Source organism: Heliangelus exortis, chromosome 4 (genome assembly GCF_036169615.1).
Source record: "Heliangelus exortis chromosome 4, bHelExo1.hap1, whole genome shotgun sequence".
In the NCBI taxonomy this organism is placed as follows: Eukaryota; Metazoa; Chordata; class Aves; order Apodiformes; family Trochilidae; genus Heliangelus; species Heliangelus exortis.
In genome coordinates this window covers 33,327,043-33,348,530 of record NC_092425.1, presented here as the reverse complement: position 1 = coordinate 33,348,530, position 21,488 = coordinate 33,327,043, and the positions used below count along the sequence as shown (strand labels likewise).

The 21,488-nt window shown below is 44.1% G+C and overlaps 1 protein-coding gene and 2 long non-coding RNA genes across 6 annotated transcripts in view; 1 reads left to right on the top strand and 2 right to left on the bottom strand.

The window, feature by feature from the left end:
* Positions 1–7,679: 7,679 nt before the first annotated feature.
* LOC139796108 (uncharacterized) lies at positions 7,680–13,197 on the bottom strand. Of its 2 annotated transcripts, XR_011725825.1 has the most exons (4): positions 12,829–13,197; positions 12,383–12,429; positions 10,828–10,920; positions 7,680–10,314 (listed from the first exon to the last, which is right to left on the bottom strand). It is a non-coding gene; the product is annotated as an uncharacterized lncRNA (long non-coding RNA). The 2 variants fall into 2 exon arrangements; XR_011725826.1 differs by lacking the exon at positions 12,383–12,429.
* Positions 13,198–14,641: 1,444 nt separating this feature from the next.
* LOC139796109 (uncharacterized) lies at positions 14,642–15,617 on the bottom strand. The gene is made up of 2 exons (XR_011725827.1): positions 15,479–15,617; positions 14,642–15,401 (listed from the first exon to the last, which is right to left on the bottom strand). It is a non-coding gene; the product is annotated as an uncharacterized lncRNA (long non-coding RNA).
* PCDH7 (protocadherin 7) overlaps positions 15,033–21,488 on the top strand; it is a 251,115-nt gene continuing 244,659 nt past the window's right edge. For all 3 annotated transcript variants that reach the window (XM_071743787.1, XM_071743786.1, XM_071743788.1), the window contains exon 1: positions 15,033–18,215. In XM_071743787.1, coding sequence (XP_071599888.1) covers positions 15,033–18,215 — 3,183 coding nt within the window. The remainder of the gene's footprint in view (positions 18,216–21,488) is intronic.

Here is a 21,488-nt window from a genome sequence, read left to right as displayed (position 1 = left end):
GCTGGCAGTGCCGGTCTGGGCAGAGATCCTAAGTTAATACACTCATTGGATTATACTCTGTTCTGTGCTTCACCTTTAATGCTGGCACATTTCTCTACTGAGAGCAGCCTCATTCATTGGGAAACAGTGAACTAAAGGACTAAAGTGCAATTGGTGTTTTACTAAATGTTTATATAAACCAGGGACTGATGCATTCTTCTGAAGCTTTCCCCACACAGATTATTGAGTTCTTTTATTGGTACATTTTTCTTTTTTTACATGTCAATTCAGTGCTTGCATCTAAGTGAGCATTGCATGTTAAGAGACCCAAGGAAAGCATTTTGTTTTTCTAGGCCCTTTAAGTGGAGGTTAAAGTTAAAAGTCCTTGAAAAGGCCATGGAATTGCAAGAAATTTGCTTCAGATAACTTGACAGGAAGATTACAAGTAAAAGCTTTTGATCTCAAAATTCAAATGCAAAATTCTGTCGTAAAATTTGATTATTCTACAATTTGATTATTTGATTATTCTATTCCTTCAGATTTTTTTTCCATGAAGATTTTTCTTTCCAAGATTACCTGATGTAGGACCTTTCTAAAGCAGTAGCTAAAATTTCCCAGAATGTCTAATTCCTTACCTCTCAAAGGACTACAGCAATGAACCCCAACTTGTTCACATATTTGATGCTTCCCTTTATTGTATCTGAGAGGCATAGTCTTAAAACCTTTTTTCCTCAATTCTTCTCCCACTACATCCACAACACAGTAACCTTCACACTGAATGAGAATAGCTGATATAGCTTCCTGCATGGCTTCTCAATTGCTGGCAATTGAGTTGGCCAGATGGGGTTTCTGTGGAGAAACGTGAAGGCTAAGTGTGCCCCTGCAGAGCTCTTGGCTCCTGCTGACTCAGCAAGTGAAGTACACAATCAAATAGTGTGACTTCCACCTCTTTTCTTACCTTCTTTACATCTCCCTTCTATTTTGCCTTCTTCCATTCAACCAGGACTGTGTCTGTAATACTATTTCAGGTGACTTTTTTCATTCCCCTCGTCCCCCATAAGGATCTGCAGTGCCTTGAAACGAAGGAAATCTTTACCAGTCTTACTCTAGGTTCCTACAGGGAAAATGTGAAGTTGCAGGCACTAAAGTGAGGCACGGGGCTTTAGCAGACACACGAAGTGGAAGCAATGAGTGTAGATAATATGAAATGGTAGCACAGAATGAAGGATAGTGCAGTGTCTGCATATTGTCTCTCCATGAGCAGCAGAGTGAGGCATCAGTTGGTTTCTGCTCTTACTGATACTTGGAGACCATTAAGAGCAGGAGGAACAGCTGAGATATAATTTTTTCCAGAGAAGCCTTAAAAAAGACTAAGTGAGGGCAGATATTGAGGGAAATGAGATTTAAGCCCCATTATAAATGGAAATGTCTTCAGAGTAATTTTGAAAATATGCTGAGGCACCAGTCCATTTAAGTCATGGGAACGTATTCATTAACCACATTAAAGTGAAGGAGAGTCCCATAAGACACACTTACATTTACAACTGATTGACTTCAGAATGCCTTGAATTGGCACGTAGATATTTTTATAAAGAATAGACAGCTCTCAGAAACAAAACAGTGAAGAAAGCCAGACAGTCAAACAAGACACCTTATCAAGAGCAGGCTATAAGCAAGTAGAATTCTGGCCACAGTGTACTTGTACATCAGATATGAGAGTCTGCCTCTCTTGACATACTTCTTTAAAAAGGAAATATGCCCTTCTTCTAGCAAGTTACACCTTTTTCTTCATAAATATGCGTTAAGACACATGAAACAACTGCAAGATGAGAATATTTTTGTCTCTCTCCAGTTTCCAACAATGTTTAATGAAGAATCATTACAAGAAATCTTACTGCGGTAAAGATAAGGCAAGAGATGAATATTTAAAAGCTTTCTTTTTCCTTTATAAAGAGCAGAATATTATATTTTAAATGGTACTTCATGTGATTAGTCCTCAGTTTAACCCAGAGGTCAGGTTTTTTGGATCAGCAAGTCAGATGTGTCAGTGGCCTTGAATGGTGGTTTGGACAAGAGTGCTTGTGTGGTGAGAAATTACTATTACATGGGCTCTTCTCAGACTCAAACCTAAAATTTCCAGCATGACTGAGGATCAGTAGTTATGTCTCCATTCTTCTACAAGCAGTTAGTTTGACATCTAATCTTTCTTGATATTAAAAAGCAAGGTCTTTTCTACAAAGCAACTATTTCTGCTTTTAAAATACAAACAAAATAAACAAAAGCAGCCTCAATTATTAGTTCCAAGTATTTCTACCAATGACTCTGAGAAAACTGACCATATTCTCTACATCACTGATAAATATTTTTGATGTTCTATTGACAGCTCCAGTAGTTTATATAATTTTACATCTGTCAGCAGCTGTTTGAGGAATATTTTCTTGCTTTTATCAGGAGAACAAATATAAATATGAGTATATATATATATATAAAAGCATGCATATATATATATGTTTTGTAAGAATTTCTGAAATTGGGCCAAGGTAAATTAATTTATCTGGCATGATTTTCTTCCATTTGTCTCAACAGGAAAAAATCCTCAAGTTTACTGACCTGTGTCCTCAAGGTGCTTTCTTTCAACCTGATTTATAGCACAGTGGACAAGAGGCTTGCCTAAGTGAGAGGAAGGGTGAAATTTTAAATGAGTTTTGCTGGAGGAAGAGGGGAGACAGATGATGTGGACACATTGAAAACATGACAACAGAAAACTCCCCTAATTCTGTATCCTAATAGTTAAGATACTTAATTGAATATAGGGTGTCTGTATGTCAGACAGCTTTAAATAACTTTTCTGAACTTTTTATATGTTTTATGTTACATATTGCTTTGAGAAAAACAGAGATATTCCTGGATGAAGAGAACTGACTCAGGACATCTCTTTCACAGGTAGATATTACAACCTAAGCTAATCTTACTCCAGTAAAATTACTGAAAACGATTTGACTGGTCACCCAAACTTCTCTTTTCAGAGTAATACTTAGTTGTCATTACGTCTGTGTTGCCTCCCTGTCCTGACCCTTTCTAATTTTTTTCATGGAATCCATTTCATGTCCAAATCTTCTATCTTTCAAGTCTTTCCACAGAATTACATTCCATCTGTGAAGTCTATAAAGCCTTAATCATGCCTTCTAACAAATGTTATCACATTTATGTAGCAAAAGATGCCCAGAGAGAAGACTGGAACATTTGGAAACTTTTACCATCTGTGCATCTCCCACTTATGCTTATTCAAGAGTCCTCCCCTCACCTCATTTCCTTCTTCTCCAAAGTGTTGTATCCCTAAATGCAAATCCTTTTGTGGAGACAGGGAACTTAGCTGTCCTCTGTCTGCAACAGAAATTAGTAAATGCCACACTATTATAACTAAAGGACACCATAAGGGTTAAAAATTGAAATACTAATTTCATAGTTAGAAAATTATAGAAATAAAGTTATCTGTGGAATTGTAGCCACACTCACTTGTACTTGTGCAGTCTGATAGAGGCTTTCATTACAGTCATATTTTTTCCCCTCAAGGACCCTACTTTCTTCATTGTACAGAAATTATCTTTTCTGAAGTGAAATCAAGAGGAAAACAGTGTTTCACAGTGTAAAAAAATCGTACTTGGAATCTAGAAATTGATGCTCACTTCCATCATAGAATTCCCCCATGATTTCAAGTCACAGAACAAAACATTTTGATTGTGATTTCCTCTGTTTCTGAGTTCTTACCTGAAATCCTGAGACAGTGAGAACTCCAAGCAGACCTTGTAACAATGAAAGTTTTGGGTTGCACATTTAAAAGATATGTAATTTTTTAAAATCCCAAAAATAAAATATCCTAAATCTATGGATGTTTTTCACTTGCATCTTCATATTATCTTCCCATTTGTAATACTGGAAACATGATAATTACCAGTATAATACAGTTATTCCCAAGTTAAACAATATTTTTAAATTTTTTTAGACAACAAAGTGAGGTACATCTGAAAAGAATCACTTTAATAATGCCTTGTCCAGGACTGAAAAGCTGCAGTAAATAAGGCTGAACATTAAAAAATATAAATATTAAATAATTTCTTATTAGTTACAATCTTACATTTTGCTGTATAATTGAATAAAAATGTATTTCATTTATCAAAATGTATTTGTTTATTTGTGTTTCATTACATTATTTATTAATTTACTTACATGATTTCAAATTGCAATCCAGTGCAGAAAGAGTAAGTGAACCTGCAATTAGATTGAAATCAAACATTGCAATGGATGGTGCAGTGGCATCTGAATTCAGAGTTTGCTGACTCTATTATTCAGGTATTTTTTATTTCTGAGTATTTGATCTTGTAATATGAATGATGTTCTTGATAACAGTTCAATATATTTATCAATGATCTAAATGAGGGGATTGAGTGCTTCCTTGGTGAGTTTGAATCAAAAAGTCTTGACAGCCTTAACTCCAGAATCCTGAAGCACAAACCTAAACACAAAACCTAAAGGGTCTAGAACAAGAATTCTTAGTATCACTATGAACATCTCTTAGTGTGATTTTTAGATGGCTTTAGAATGCAAAGCTTCAAATTAAATCTTGAAGGAAAGAATGAGTAATGAAATGAAATTACAAACCAAACTAAAAATCTATCTAAAGGTTTCAAAGAGTAGACAATACCATTTATCTGAGATCTTTCTTTAATAGTTTGCCTTGTGAGCAATACAACTATAAAAGATCTTACCTATCTGGATTTCAAAATAATTTTTGAAACTATCTGATAGGAAAAGTGTTAGTTAAGATAGGGAATATGAAGAATTGACTAATCAGGAGAGAACACATTGTGTTTGCATCATTAAATGGTGGCTGCTAAGGAGTTCTTCATAGGCCAATCTTGCAATAGGCCTTTTTGATACTCATAAATCAAAAAACCTGGAGCACGCTGCTGAAATTTTCTGGTAAAACAAATCTGAGAATTATCAAAATCATTAAAATATACAGGAAGAATCAGGTGGCCTTGATGGCTTCTATAATGGAAATGGGATTAAACTTAATAGTTCAGAGAGCAATGTAACAAGATTTTCTGCTATAACTGTGAGTTCATCAGCTAAAAATTACAGAGAAAAGGAAAGATCCAGACAAACTACTAGAGAAGGACTATCAGCCAACCAGATGTAGCTATGTGACATGAGAACATGGAGAATTCACGAGGTATTTCTGGGAGAACAAGGGATGTTTAACATCATGTAGAATACTTTGTAGTGGAAATCATGAACAATTTCTGTTCTCCATGGTAAAGAAATATTAATTGAAAGCTGCACTAAAAACTGAGTGGAAATGAAAGGGAAACCTGTCACCATGATGTCAGGAATGCAGAACCTTATTCGTGAGAGGAAACTGAGAAATCTTGTGTTATTTTGCTAACGAAAACTAAGACAAAAGAAATGCTCTCGGTAAACACATAAGAGAGCATGCAAATATGTGATGTGTCCAACTTTGAGATCAATATCAAGATTAAAATTATATATTTTTTAAATATCTTTTTTGCTACGTGAGTGCTTGCACTAGGGGAGGACAGGGCTCAGCAATCAAGGATCCACTGCCACTTTTTCCTGAGTCATAAATAAGATCTCTGTGGTCAGGCAAAATAACATGTACAGCAAGAAGTGTTTTAATAGCCTTTATTTTGATTAAAATGCACATCATTTTCTCCATCACTCATCTGATTAAGATCTCCACAAATAGTTTAAACATCATTCACTCACTAGTTGCCTACTGCAAAGCTTATTTAGTCAAAATACTTCCATTGACTTCTGTACGCTTTGGATCAGGTTCTATATCTTTACCCATCAGCCGGCTGCTGCAGGCTTCCAGTTTTATCACAATATTAGACTGCTGTTCTCTTTTTCCCATGCTCTTAAAAGGCAGAGAAAGAGGTATACTTTGGTTTGCCCTGGCTGTTCTTTAATGTGCTTAGATTGCAGTTATTTCCTGCTGAGCCCTGGATGAGGTTTAGTTTGTTGAAGAGCAACTTTTTAATCATCTCACAGAATGAATGAACTGGAAGATATGTCAGGCTTCTATCAGAAGATGAAAAATGTGGAAACTTATCAGTACCTCTCTTCCTCTGGATATATTGTAGGTCATAAAACCCCACTCTGTACAGTACTTATTACTGTTATAAAGGAAGCTAAAAATGTAATTATGCGAAGGATGATCACCAAAAAACTTTGTAAAACAGTTAAGCCAGGCATAAAATATGGCTGCCTGTGCATGCCAAAAAGTGCAAAGGAAGCAGCAGGAAAACAAATCATTTTGAAGACAGGCTATGTGATCTTCCTCACAGGAAGGGTGGCTATAACCCCTTCATCTTAGTTTTGGAAAATTAAGCAAGCAGTGCAAAACGTTTCACAAGTAAAGCTGATGAGGATTATACCAACATACAGACCTGTGTTTAACAGTCTAAAATGTATTTGGCTACTGAACAGACTTGGGGTTTTTTTGGTTTTGATTTTTGGTTATGGTTTGGGTTTTTTTTTACATATTGGTGCTTACCAGATCCTGTTTTAGGATGATGTAAGCAGAGCTTTCCCCAGCCTCTAATTCTCATTTTGGCTAAGTGCCAAAGCTCTTCACTAGCCCTGAACAGTACCAAGCATGGATATATATGTTTCTGATTCAATCTAGTTCAGGGAAAGATGCAAAGGACTCCACTTCTTCACACTTGCTTTCTCTTGTTCACCATTAACAACAGATGGTAGCTAAATTTTTTTCAGTTAATAGGCATGCCTCTGGTAAGGCCAATGGATTAAGGAAAAAATTTGCTTCTGAACTGTATTGCTACCTAAGAGTTATAACAATATGACCTCTAGAAGTTCTAATGTTGCACTTCTCAAATTAAAAGAAATGCCACATCTCGCTTTACAAAATACCTAGTAAAGCAGCTTAAATCACTGCAGAATAATCCCAAATAGACTGTCCAATAAGCAATCAACAGCTTGGTCATGTTCTAAATTACCTTTCTTGCCACCATATTTATTTTGCTGATTTATAATAACTGTGTACTTACATGACCCTTATTTCAGCCACAGAGCAATGATTATTTTTGAAGATGTAGGCAAAAGAAGTTCCTAAACAAGTGAGAGCATGTGTAGATTTAAAAATTACACTTTAGTGTAGCCGATAACGTATATTGACATTAACTCACAGAAAATAATAGAGCACCACAGAGTTCAATTATCCATAACAGAAATTGAATTTTAATATCAAAGGTTCTTCCCCTGAACGTTGCAGAGCTACCATCTTGCTTAGATATCTTCTTTTCTACTCAACAGGCAGCTGACACAGTAGGCTCATGAAGACACGCTAGATCGTTTATGCTATACAGATTTATATTAATAATGAATTAAAGCTCCACAAAATGCACTAGGAATAATAGACAAAATATTTTATGATCTGGTGATTCTCGTTCAAAGGTGAAAGAAAACTTTAAACAAACATAAAATCAAAACAAAACAAACCCCACCCCCCCCAAAAAAATGTAGAGCATAGAACTGAAAAGAATAGGTTGAGAAGCCTTCAAGAGTGTGTAGGCAAAATGGCTCTAGAAAATCTGTATAAATTTATGTATATTGGAAATAGCTTACAGAAATAAAGGGGAGCAGGAGCTGAGAATAACTGAATTTCAATACATCTATAATAGTTTATTATCTTTTATTGCTATCCATCAAATTTCATGATACAAGGCTTTCCCTTAAAGCTGTCTTGAACACAAATATCTTCAGAATTAGCTTCTTTGATTTTCCAGCAGCCCATCAAATAAACCAGAAATGATTGCCACTTATTCCAAGACAAATATTGGGGTGAATCCAGAACATACTAAAAAAAAAACCAACCCTGCAGAAGAGCAAAACTGTGGTCTGATTAACTTAATCTGGACTCATTTGTTACTGGCTTGCTGGGTGAATGAGTAGGTCATTGCACTGGCTTTTATCTCATAGGGATAATTTACAAAGCACTTTGAGACCTAAGTGGTCTCAATATTTGTATCAACCTTGTAAACATTATACTATAAAAATCCTAATTTATTTCCAGAAGAAACTGTGGTGTCCTCTGCTAGTGAATGCATATGCATACCAACTGTATCCATTTAATATTTTCAGTGGCAAGGAACACATTTTTCTTTTTTTGTCAGTACTACCTGGTTCTCATACACTTCATTTAAATTAAATCCAGCTTTAATTATCTCCCCTGAATGTTTCACTGCATCTCTTTATGTAGAATATATACTAATGATTCATAATTTCCCTCTATTTTTATTGGAATTAATCCAAAGTAACTTCAAATGCCTTTTTCCCTATAGTTAAAATCACATTTAGAGAAACTGAACAATAGTTTAATTTAAAAATAAATCTATAAAATAATGGGACTGGTTGCAGCAATCATTCATATCCCTTCCAATCCAGGGATGACATTAGCTGAACATGAAGCATAAATCTAACCAAAATCTGCTTTCCCTCATGAAAATTTATCTATTTTTAAAAGACCTTTCATTATTTTTTTTCTTCAGGTTTTAAATATAATGTTATTTCTGCATAATTTTGAATGGTTAGACTTTTTTGTCAATATCTGGGGGGAAATGCTGTAAAAGACTTTTCATAATATATTCTACAGAATAATGTATTTTAAAAAAGGAAAAAAATAAAAGAAATCCTCAAACTTTATTGTCATTATTTTAAAGGAATACATAAACACTGCAAAAGTCCTAGTGAACAGTATCACAACCACTTTTTCTAAATATTACTTTTCATCATTCTTTATAAATTTGAGAACTCAGAAACGCTGATGGAGCCATGCCCATGAAAGAACCTCAATTCAAATATTACTTCAAATACTACTTTAAGAATTATATCAAGTGCGATTCAGCCACTGTTATCTAACAGAGATTATTTTTGCTCTGCGAGCAACTTTTATGGTGCATTATCTAGTTCAAAATTCTCACAAAGAGTAGAGAGGATTTAAACAAACTAGTTCCATGCCTAGCTAGCATTCAGTTAAATAAGCACAGATACAGTTATTATCTGCTTAAAAGTAAATCTGCGGTTGCCTTATTTAAACCCTTAAATTTTAATCTCTATCAGAAACGCTGTTGCTTCAATGAATAATTTAATCACTTCTGCCTATTACATGCTACTATTCAGCAAGCTTTTTTTCAAAGTTGTGAAAAGACACAGGGCAAATGTCAGAGCTGCCAGCAGCTCAGCCGACCTTCCGGTGCAATCACTGCAGCGAACTAAGGGAGCTCTGGAGCGGCCAGGGGGAGGTTGTGGCGGGGAAGGTAGGTGAAGAGATCACAATAGAATTGCACCAGATCAGCACGACGCTTCAGAAAGATGAGAGGTCAAGGCGTGCTTAGTGCTGTTGTGGTGTCATTTCATCTGTTTGTCCCTTGGTGGAGTTCTTGAGTTAGTTTCTCCCTTCCGTCAGATGGTTTTAACTGCTTTGCGTGGGGGTTTTGTCCTTGTGTTTCGCCTGCTTTCGAATTTGCCGTAGTATTTATTGTATTTAACCTTTTCCTCGTATTGTTATGAATATGCTTCTTTCAAGCCCACCTGAGTAATTTTTTCTTTTTCTTCGGGAGCTTCTTCACGCGTGTGTGCGCGCAAATACTATTTTCTATTTGTTAATGCTTAGAGTGGTACAAATATTTAAATAATCTCTCTTTAGCCGGAGATGGATTCCCACTGCAGTTCCCAGAAGTAGTTTTCCAGTGAGAGCTACCGACATTACTAAACTGCGAAAAACAAATTGTCGTGGGCTGAAAGCGCCGAACTGCGGACGCGAGTACGGACCCCGGCGGCAGAAACCGGGCTCCACCGAGAAATGCAAATAAACTAGCCACTAATTGCGAGTGCTGTGTTCTAGCCATGAGCTCTGTCTTTCCAGTCAACACCTACGAGAAAGTCCCGCTGCAGAGCATAGGGAATGGGGTTTGGGGCGGGGGGGGGGAGCGGGGTGCAGAGGAGCAGGGGAAGCTCCCAGGCTGCTTTAGGATTTCCCCACGTACAGCAGGCTGCGAATGACAGCAAAGACAGATTCCTTCCCACACGCAAGCTGCCACCTCGGTGGCCTTATCAGATGTTCCCTTTAAGGACACACAAGCTTTTATTTCCCCTCTGTATAGCTCCAGCATATCGGGCTATTTTATTTATTACAGCCGATTACATTTGTGATCCCGCTTCCCACTCGATCTCACTAGATCAGGAGAACAAATGCTGTGTCGTGTCTGAGCGCGTGTGGGCGTCTGTGTGCATCTGGGAAAGAGAGGAGGGGGGACGTGGAGGGGGGAGGGGGGCGGGAAGGGAGGAGGATTAGGGAGGGGGGAGTCGGAGAGAGAGATGCGGGGAGCCGGGGAGGGAGAGGGGGGTGGTGTTACACTGCGCAACAGATTTGACCGAGAGGGCTAACACCCCCCCCCACCCCCCCCGTCTGAGGCATCTGGGTTTGTTCTTACCGACACCCCGACAGCTGTGCGCCCACTGGCCGCGGCACCGAGAGTCCGTGGTGCCGGTGAGAGGGGGTGAGGGTGACTTTCCCTCTCCCCCCTACAGGAACAAACGGGATGGGGGGGGGGGGAGGGGAACACAGCCAGGGCCAGCACAGCCCCGACCCCTCCCGGCAGCCAGGGCACGTGGACCAGGAGCAGCGCTGCCATCCACCATGCAGCGCACGTCGGGCCCATTTCCCACGCCGGCCGCCTGCCCTGGGGGAGGAAAGGAGGATGGGGGGAGGAAGGGGGGAATGATAGGAAAGAGGGGGGCCGTTACCTCTGCTCCGAAAGAGGAACCAATCCACTGTGAAGGACGCGGCACTCCCGAGCAGGAAAGACATTGCACAGAGAGAAATTGCATGCGAAGACACTGCAAAAATGAGAAAGAAAGGAAGGGGGGCTGGGGGGCGCAGACAGCATGTAAAAGGAACAGTGTAAGAGGCCAGCGAGAGTAGGGAGGAAAGGGGGGGAAAGGGGTGGGAGGAGTACACATGGCAAGAGAAAGAAATCACTCATTCGCTTGAAAGAGGAGCTCGCAAAGCAGACTGTAGTAGAAGTAGACACGGGAGACAAGGGGAAAAAAGGCGCAGACAAGAGGCGAAGGTGTCCATGCCGTGCAACAGCCCAGAATCCGATTAAAGTTTGTGGCGGGGAGGTTAACAGCGCTTTCATCCCGCCCCTCCCCTGGCGAATACATTAAGTTTCCTGGCTGCGTTTAAAAGGACAAAGGGAAGGGAACAGCGGGAGCTTTGGGTTGCAATTGTACTGCTAGTGCAGGGAGCCGGTGTAATGCAGTATGCTGGTATTCCTACGTACTGGTATGTCTGGATCTTAAGCTGTGGGCAAAATTTCCTCCTCTCGGAGTTCCAGAACAGCGAGGGGGGATTTTGATAAATTCAAGTTGCTTGGCAAATATAATAGGGATTTGGTATTAATCCTACTTAACCCGCTGCGAAGATGCTGAGCTCCCGATTCCCCCCTCCTCCGGCCGGGACTGCGGCGGTGAATACTGAGCCTGCGCAGAGCCGGGCTTTCTCGCTGATGCTGCAGATATAAAGCCGAGTGTCTCTAGCATCAGCGGGGGAGGGTTTTCGCGTTCTGGCGAGGCAGGGAGAGCAGCCGGGGCCGGAGCCGCCGCCGGAGGAGCAGCCCTCCGGAAGGAGCAGCAGCCATTCACTCCCCAGCGCCGATTTCTGGCGGCGCGACTCCTTCCCTCCTCTGTGCGTCTGGGCTCCCCAAGGAAAGAGGTGGCAACCTTCCCGCATTCACTCACCGCCCCACATGTCAAAGACACGCTGTGACCGTAGCTTTGAGCTACCTTAACATATCCAGCCGCTTCTAGCTCCAATATGTCATCGCGATGAAAGAGGGGAATTTCGCTACATTAATCTGCAGGCGTCTTTATTCAAAATAACCATTGAAAGCGAGGAATGCACACACACACACAGGACCCGCAACAACTTGTTTTGCCACATGTGTTCACAGGGGGAGTGAGAGCATCTGGATCCCTGCCTGCCCCTCGCTGCGCTCACACACACACAGGCACAAGCAGTACAGTTTTCTTCCCACTGTCTGCCCTATGCTCACCAAGGTCCTCCTTCTCTAACCGGAGACTTACTCTTTTCCCTCCGGGCTTCTTAAGGGAGAGGACAGGTACCGGAGCCAGGCATCAGCCAGGGTGTCGGGGCATGCAAACGGCACAGGCGATTAAATGGCAGAAAGTCAAAAGGAGCAGAGAATTAGGGACGCGAGAATGAGGAGAAAAAAAAAAAAAAAAAAAAAAAAGTTGACCGGAGAGCAAGCTTTAACGTTAAAGTTTATTTCTCACTTACCCAGGTAGGTGACGCTACATTTTAGCAATCATCGAAGCAGCAAGTCTCTGTTAGGAAATAACTCTGTTACTTCTTACATGTATTTACTCTACTAACCCTCTCGCCCCCTTCCTGATCATCTTCTCTGAGGGTTGTTTTTTGTATATTGTTTTGTTTGGTTGGGGGGGTTGTTTGTGTTTGTTTTGCGTTTGGTTTTTTTCCCCCCTCTCCTAGGAAACCCACAAACATGCAGAAAACACACATTCAAATCATGGTAATAGGAAGAAGATGAACACGAAGACTAAAAAGGCTTAAACAACACTAGGAAACAGGACGAAAGTCTGAGATGTAATTCAGCCCCCCTTCCTCCCTAGAGTTTTGTGCAGTTAAGAGTGACTGCAGCTATTTCACAAAAGCACCGACACGACAGAGGAAGGTGGGAATCTGTGCGAAACGAGTTTTCTTACCAGCGTGATTCCGCAAAATGCAGAGCCCCCAACGTGCACCAGCTCTGCCTAAAGAAAGGCGAATAAACATTTGCTCTAAAAATCATTGCTCGGTTCACAAATCTACACCGGAGGTGGGGAGGGAGGGGGTAGAAGAATCACTACAGATCACAGGTTTGAGAAGGCAACAGCAGCAACACTCGGGCGTGTAAATGAGGATCGGTTTTGAGGACTACACTGGTGTTTTGTGGTGAGCGGCTATCCCACTTGCAGCACTAGCAGCAGCAGAGACAGAGGGTAAGGCTGGGCTTTCTGGAGTGCAGCGCTTGACTCGTCCTCCCTCCTCCTCCTCCCTCCTCCTCCTCCTCCTCCCTCCCTCCCTCTCGCTCGTTCTCTTTGCTCTCCCTCTTTCTCCCTCTCTCTCTCTCTGTGTATGTAGCGCAGGCGGATCTGCTGCTGCAGCGGCAGGGAACAGCTACCGAGAGAGGCTTCAGCAGCTCTCACCACTTTGGGCAAACTTGCCGGTTTACTGCTTCTTTTTTTTTTTTTTTTTTTTTTTTTTCTGATTGCTTTTTTTTTTTTTTTTTTTTTTTTTTTTTATTCCGAGTGGGAAGCTTCTCAGTTGCCATTCAACATTTTAACGCACAAGCCTCTCTATCGTGAAAGCGCCTGAGCCACACTTCTCTGAGAGACACAGGAGGGAATACACAATTGCAGATTTCACCCACCGTGGCGGTGCAGATCACAGGAAACAACTGACTGATAGAATTTATTTGCAAATAGAACTCTTTCTGTTTGTGAGAGGGGTTTTTTTGGGTTGTTTCTGTGTTAAGTTTTTTTCTTTTTTTCTTTTTTTCTTTTTTTTTTTTTTTTTTTTTAATCGCGTCGCGGATCTTTTCCCCTCCCCTTTGCTATTCCGCTTATATGGATGTAATTCAGAATCTGTGTTAATTCACGTGGGGGATCCAGTTACATCTTGTTCCTCTCCGGGTATGTTTACGAGAGACCAGTAATCGCCTTTGGACAAATAGTTTTGTTGCTAACCTTTGAACTGAAAGGATCAAGTTCAGATCTGGTTACCTGCATTGGGACGGGAAGGAAGAGGAGAGAGAGAGGGAGAGAGAGACTGCAATCTCATTTGTGAATCGCTCTCAGTGCTGCAGATCCAGATTGCTATAACACATGCAGTGCAAATGCAGGTAAGGCACACACACAAACTGCGGATGCAAAAACAAACTTGGGACTGTTGTGTGTGTATGTTCGTATCTACAGCCTTGCAAATTCTGGGCAAACGGCTTCTGCAGTTTTTGTATCACTGCTTTGTGACTAATGACCTTGCGCAGAGTTGTTAAAAAAAATCCGCTCCGGGGAAAGAGCTGAACATTTTAGGCGATCTCTGAAGATGGATTTGGGTGCTTTTCTGACAACCAAAGGGGTTATTCTGTGGACTGCTCTGTAATACACGGGGTTCTTCTATCAAGCGTGCAGCTACCGGCATTATTGGGATTTTTTTTTCGCCTTTTTAATTTTTTTTTTTTTAAAGAACTGCCCATTGCTAAGAGGATTTGGAGTTTTACCGGATACAAGCCCTTTTGAATAAAGCGAATCTTTTTTTTTATTTTTTTTATTTTTTTTTTATTTTATTTTTCCTTTTTTTTTCCTTTTTTTTTTCCTTGTGTGTGTAGAGAGGGAGAAGAATAAAAGCTAATGCCTTGGTCGTAAACGGCTAAAGAGAGAGAGAGAGAGAGAAAGAGGGGGGGGGGGGAAGAAAAGAGAGAGAGTGTGAATTGTAGTTAACTCCAGTGTCGAAGAAGACGACCTGGGGGGCTTCGAATTGCACAGTGCTGCTTCTGCTTTTATTGCAAACCTTGCAAAGTGATTACAGTAAAATCAGAAAGGAGGAGGAGGAGGGGGAGGAGGAAAAGCCTATCCTATCTACCGAGATGAATCTTTAAAAAGCAAAACACACTGTCCCGTGAACTGTAAGTATATCGCAACTGGAAGGCAGGGAGAGCAGTAGAGGAGCCAGCAGCAGGGTTTTGACCACCAATTGCACCAGCCATGAGACAATAAGTTTACAGGAACAGAAGGATTTTATAATTGAACACCCGAGCACTCAACCACTCTGTTGTCTTAACAGGGAAGTTTACTGGGGGCAGGTGGGAGTGAGAGAAGGTGGTGGTGTTGGGGGGGGGGGGGGAAACGGTGTGAGGAAGACGAGGAAGATGCAGACTCTCCTTGGCTTTGTGCATTGCTGCTGCTTCTTGCTCCTCCTGCCTCCGCCGCTCTGGGTCAGCCTGGCAGCGGCCAAGCAGCTCCTGAGGTACCGGCTGGCCGAGGAGGGACCTGCCGACATCCGCATCGGCAACGTGGCTTCCGACCTGGGAATCGTGACGGGCTCCGGAGAGGTGACATTCAGCCTGGAGTCGGGCTCTGACTATCTCAAGATCGATAACATGACCGGGGAGCTGAGCACCACGGAGCGGCGCATCGACCGCGAGAAGCTGCCGCAGTGCCAGATGATCTTCGACGAGAACGAGTGCTTCCTGGACTTCGAGGTGTCGGTCATCGGCCCCTCGCAGAGCTGGGTGGACCTATTCGAGGGCCGGGTCATCATCCTGGACATCAACGACAACACCCCCACCTTCCCTTCCCCTGTCCTGACTCTTACCGTGGAGGAGAACCGGCCCGTGGGGACCCTCTACCTGCTCCCCACTGCCACCGACCGGGACTTCGGCCGCAACGGCATCGAGCGCTACGAACTGCTGCAGGAGCCCGGCGGGGACGGCGGCCGCCGCGGCGGAGGTGGCAGCAGCGGTGGCGGGGGGGGCGGGGGAGGCTCGGCCTCGGCGGCCTCCGAGGGCGCCCCCTACCCCGGCGGCAGCCGGCGGCGGCAGGAGACGGAGTCGGCGGCCCGCAGCAGCGTCTTCGAGCTGCAGGTGGCCGACACTCTCGACGGGGAGAAGCAGCCGCAGCTGATCGTCAAGGGCCCGCTGGATCGGGAGCAGCGAGACTCTTACGAGCTCAGCCTCCGCGTGCGGGACGGCGGCGACCCGGCGCGGTCCTCACAGGCCATTTTGAGGGTGCTTATCACCGACGTGAACGATAACAGCCCCCGCTTCGAGAAGAGCGTCTACGAGGCGGATTTGGCAGAGAACAGCAGCCCTGGCACCCCCATCCTGCAGCTGCGAGCCACCGACCTGGACGTGGGGGTGAATGGGCAGATCGAGTACGTCTTTGGGGCAGCCACTGAGTCTGTCAGGCGCCTGCTGCGCCTGGACGAGAACTCCGGATGGCTCAGTGTCTTGCACCGCATTGACCGGGAGGAGGTGAACCAGCTTCGCTTCACAGTCATGGCCCGAGATCGGGGCCAGCCCCCCAAGACAGACAAGGCCACAGTTGTGCTGAACATCCGAGATGAGAATGACAACGTGCCCACCATTGACATACGGAAAATCGGGCGCATCCCTCTCCGGGATGGGGTGGCTAGTGTGGCTGAGGATGTGCTGGTGGATACCCCCATTGCCTTGGTGCAGGTGTCAGACCGGGACCAGGGTGAAAATGGTGTGGTGACATGCACTGTGGTGGGCGATGTGCCATTCCAGCTCAAACCAGCCAGTGAGGGTGAAGGGGAGCCTCAGAACAAGCGCAAGTATTTCCTCCACACCTCAGCCCCTCTGGACTACGAGGCTGTCCGTGACTACAACGTGGTGATTGTGGCTGTGGACTCAGGCAGCCCTAGCTTGTCCAGCAACAACTCCTTGTTGGTGAGGGTTGGGGACACTAATGACAACCCTCCCATGTTCAGCCAGGCCGTGCTAGAGGTTTCCTTCCCAGAGAACAACTTGCCTGGTGAGAGGGTGGCCACAGTAGTTGCCACAGATGCTGACAGTGGTAAGAATGCTGAGATCACCTACTCCTTGGAGGCCTCACCCCTCTCCTCAGAGGCACCAGGTGGCATCTTCAGCATTGACCCCGATTCTGGGGACGTGTCAGTACTGGCTGTGCTGGACCGTGAGCAACGTGACACCTACGAGTTCCAGGTGACAGCCCGGGACAAGGGTGTGCCATCACTACAGGGCTCCACCACAGTGGTGGTACGAGTGGCGGATCGCAATGACAATGAGCCACGCTTTATGCAGGATGTGTTCACTTTCTATGTGAAGGAGAACCTGCAGCCTAACAGCCCTGTGGGCATGGTGACCGTGATGGACTTTGACAAGGGCCGCAATGCTGAGCTCAGCCTCTCCATCCAGCCCAGTGACCATGACCAGGCAACTGGCATCTTCTCCATTGAGAATGACACGGGAACTATTTTCTCCACTGTGTCTTTTGACCGAGAGCAGCAAACCAGCTACACTTTTAAGGTGAAGGCAGTGGATGGGGGTGAGCCCCCACGCTCTGCCACTGCCACTGTGTCCCTCTTTGTGATGGATGAGAATGACAATGCACCCACAGTCACCTTCCCCAGCAACAGCTCCTACACTGTGCTGCCGCCCTCCAGCAACATGCGCACTGTGGTGGCTACAGTGGTAGCCACTGATGCTGACACTGGTCTCAATGCTGACCTCAATTACAGTATAGTTGGGGGCAACCCCTTCAAACTTTTTGAGATCGACCCAGCCAGTGGCGTGGTGTCACTGGTGGGCAAGCTGGCCCCCAAGCACTATGGCCTTCACCGCCTTGTGGTGCAGGTGAATGACAGTGGGCAGCCGCCCCAATCCACCACGGCCCTGCTCCATGTCTTTGTCAATGAGAGCCTGTCCAATGCCACTGTGGTGGAGAGCCAGGTGGCCCGCAGCCTCCACACACCCCTGGCCCAGGACATTGCTGGTGATCCCAGCTATGAGCTAAGCAAGCAGCGGCTTAGCATAGTCATCGGTGTGGTAGCTGGCATCATGACAGTCATCCTTCTCATCCTGGTGGTGGTCATGGCCCGCTACTGCCGCTCCAAGGGCAAACATGGCTACGAGGCTGGCAAGAAGGACCATGAGGATTTCTTCACACCACAGCAGCACGACAAGGCCAAGAAACCCAAGAAGGACAAGAAAGGAAAGAAGGGCAAGCAGCCCCTCTACAGCAGCATCGTGACCGTGGAGGCTTCCAAGCCCAACGGGCAGCGCTATGACAGCGTCAATGAGAAGCTCTCAGACAGCCCTGGTATGGGGCGGTACCGGTCGGTCAATGGTGGCCCGGGCAGCCCCGACCTAGCCAGACACTACAAGTCGAGCTCACCACTGCCCACAGTCCAGCTGCACCCACAGTCCCCCACCTCTGGCAAAAAGCACCAGGCCGTACAGGACCTGCCCCCGGCCAACACCTTCGTAGGTGCCGGTGACAACATCTCCATCGGGTCGGACCATTGCTCCGAGTACAGCTGCCAGGCCAGCAGCAAGTACAGCAAGCAGGTAAGAGCTGCGCACCGCGCTGCTGCGCTCCGCGTTAACACCCTCCCCCCCCTTCCGCCCAGTCCTCTGAATCCCCCGCCAGACACGCACACAGACACACAGACACACAGACACACAGACACACAGACACACAGACACACAGACACACAGACACACAGACACACAGACACACAGACACACAGACACACAGACACACAGACTCAGACACACAGACACACAGACACGCACCCCGAGTGAGGGAGCGGCGGTGCTCGCCTCCTCCGTCTCCCTCAGCGGTATAAGCAGACACAACAGTCAGGTTCAGTGACCCGTTTAGCTTGGCATCACACCACCCCCCCGCCCCCCACCGCTTCCCCCCAGCCCGGCAGTGAGGAGCCCGGACCAGCACACAGCACTGCAGGAAGGGCAGTCAGAGGGCTTTCTTATTATTATTATCGGTTTTATCATCCCACTCGCTTTTCCATCCCAGCAGCCAACCAGCCTGTCCGTGCAGCCGCACCGACGGGACCGCCCCCTCGCAGCATTCCCCCCTCACTCCCCCCTCAGGCGCAGCAGCAGCCGGCCGCGGGGGCGGGGGGCTGGCCAAGGACCCGGTCGGCCGCCCAGACAGCGAGCTGGAGGGAACTCTGAGCCGCCTTTACCAGCCAGCAGCACTTAAGTCAGTCCCGGCGTCTGGGGGTCGTCGGGAACCTCCACCACCCGGCGGGGTCACGGTCCCTCCCTCCCCCTCCTGCTTTTCCCTCTACCCCTGGCCCGCCTTCCGCGGCCGATCCCGCTCTCAGCGGGCGCTTCCCCTGCCGTGATGCTTTCCCGGCCGTAGAGTCATTGGGCTCTGGCGGAGGAGGGAAGTTTCGCCTGGCTAGTCCGGTGTTTGAGGAAAGGGGGCTGCCACCCGCCTGCCGCTTCCTAAAGCTGGGGGTGAGAGGGTGGATTTGCAGCCGCCATGCTGAAGCGTTTAGCGGCTGTAAATAGCAAGCCATTTATTAGGACAAAAATGCTTAAATACTCTACAAAGCCTATCTGCGGTCTAATTTACACCACACACGGAGATTCCACTCATTGCAGCAGCTGCTCTAAATATACATGAATATTCGTGAGCTTAGAAGCGCACCCCAATATGTTTTAATTCTTTTTATTTTTTTTCCACATTGTCTATCACATTAAATTAATTCATTTACGCTGAGAGGCCATAAATTGCCAGGCCAGCTGCTGCATAATTCTGTAGAGTGTAACTGCCCTGAGACCTCAGAGCGAGGTGTGCCATCAGGAGTGACACAAGTGACTGGCTCTGCTCTCAGCTCTGCTGGCGGGGATCGGTTCAGTGAAGCTCCGAGAGCCTAAAAGTGGTGATGGTAGGGATTTCCTTACACTTCTTAAAATAAAATAGAGATAGCACAGAAGAGAATCAAGCTCCTAAGTGAAGAGATCTGTTGCTCTTTTGGCAGAGAAGGTCACTTTTCTTTGAGGCAGTACTTTTTGGGTGGCAGTAAAATAAGAAACATAACACCAGGTAACTGCCATTACATCTTTCCATGTAAGATAATATTTTGAATGTTTTATTCAGCTACAGTGAATGTTACATGAGAATCTAGAAATAAATGAATGCTGATTCATGTAAACACAGAGACAAGACTGGAACAGGGAAATTCTGAGTAGTTTGATGAAAAAATGCTTTCTTTTCACCTAAATTAACATGCAAATACGGTACATTATGGCACTTTTTATACTTTAAAACATCTGCTGGTCTACTACAATTGAAATTTTACAGTGTGTTGGCAGTATTCGCATTCTGCTCGGAAATACCTCAGATACTTGTATGAGCCCCTTGGTCTTCTAGATCACCAAAGAAAAGCGTGATTAATGTACTATCTGCTAGTATTTTTGTGTGTTTTTACTTTTTGACACAGTAGTTTCTGGGTCATCCACTTCATTAACTCTCTCTTGGAGAGTACATTACAATCTCTGTTTGAAAATAGTCTCTGTAAAAGAAATTGAAAATAGACTGTAAAATACAAAGTACTGAGAAAGTTCCTGAGCTTCCATCTACTAAGGCTTCTTAAGGCACATAGTAGATTGTGCCATTTTAGTGAACACTGTAATAAAAAAGTAGCAGTAGAATATATGCTAATCAGATACTACTTTTTTCTTGCTGCTACAGTTCTGCTAAACATGTGAATTATAAGCTGTCAAAGTGTAAGTTATTTTCAGTGCAAAGGAATGACTTGCATGCTAAGTATAGGACTGGTAAAGGATTACACCATACAAATTACTATTTTACTTGATAAAAAGCTTACTTAAGATTATATTACAGAACTATGTTTTGAATTGCTTAACAATTTCAAGGATGTATTTTGATATACAATACATTAGAAGACCTCTCCGTAGAATAAAATTACTTTATTACACGTTTACTTTCAGCAATCAAACCAAAAGAAGTACATTCTGAATTACTACAAATCCAGTCTCTCAGTTTCGATAGTTTTCCTGTGACATACATTTCTGATTTTGAAGGTTAGTTTACCTGAGCAGTTTATGGCTAATATTCTAATGCCTTGGGATGTTATTTTTAAATATGTAGAAAATATTTGCACACTTCTAAAGTATGCATGTAAGCTAAGGAACCTGTCCAAGAAAACAGTAAAAGTAGTGCTAAATAACAGACATTACAAGAGAGACTATAAAGCACAAAACTTTTTATTACTGCCTTCCTATGGGTTCTTGCCAGCTTGTTGCTGAGTGACTTTTATATAGTTTTGTTCGCACTTTCGCATAATGGGACATTAAGACTTATTTGCATAAATGGTATGTAGACTTTTCACATCTTAGTTGCTGACTGTGGAGCATTTCTTAGTTTATCAGGAAAAAGAGTAGAATTTTTAGCACCCAGAACACTTGAAGCTCTCATTCAGCACATTGTTTAGGGTGAAATGTGAAGCAGTTGCAGGTAAAGGGTTCTGATGTGGTATATATCAGATTGCTTCATAGTTCAGCTGTACATGTGAAAATAGAACCAGTGGCATATTGACAGGACCGTGACAGGGAGACTAGTTGCAATCTGTAAGGCTGCCTTTATTGACCCATTGGCAGTTCCCTTTGTTCTTAGGAGACATTAGAAGGTGTATAAAGTTTTAGAACAAAAAAGTGGGCGCAGCAAAATGTACCTACTTTGAGTTACTGGAGATGAGAGCAATGCTAGCTTCTCATTAGCGTAATTAGAATTGGTAACTGATACTTTAGTATATCTAAAATACAGCAATCAGGAAATAAAGTCTC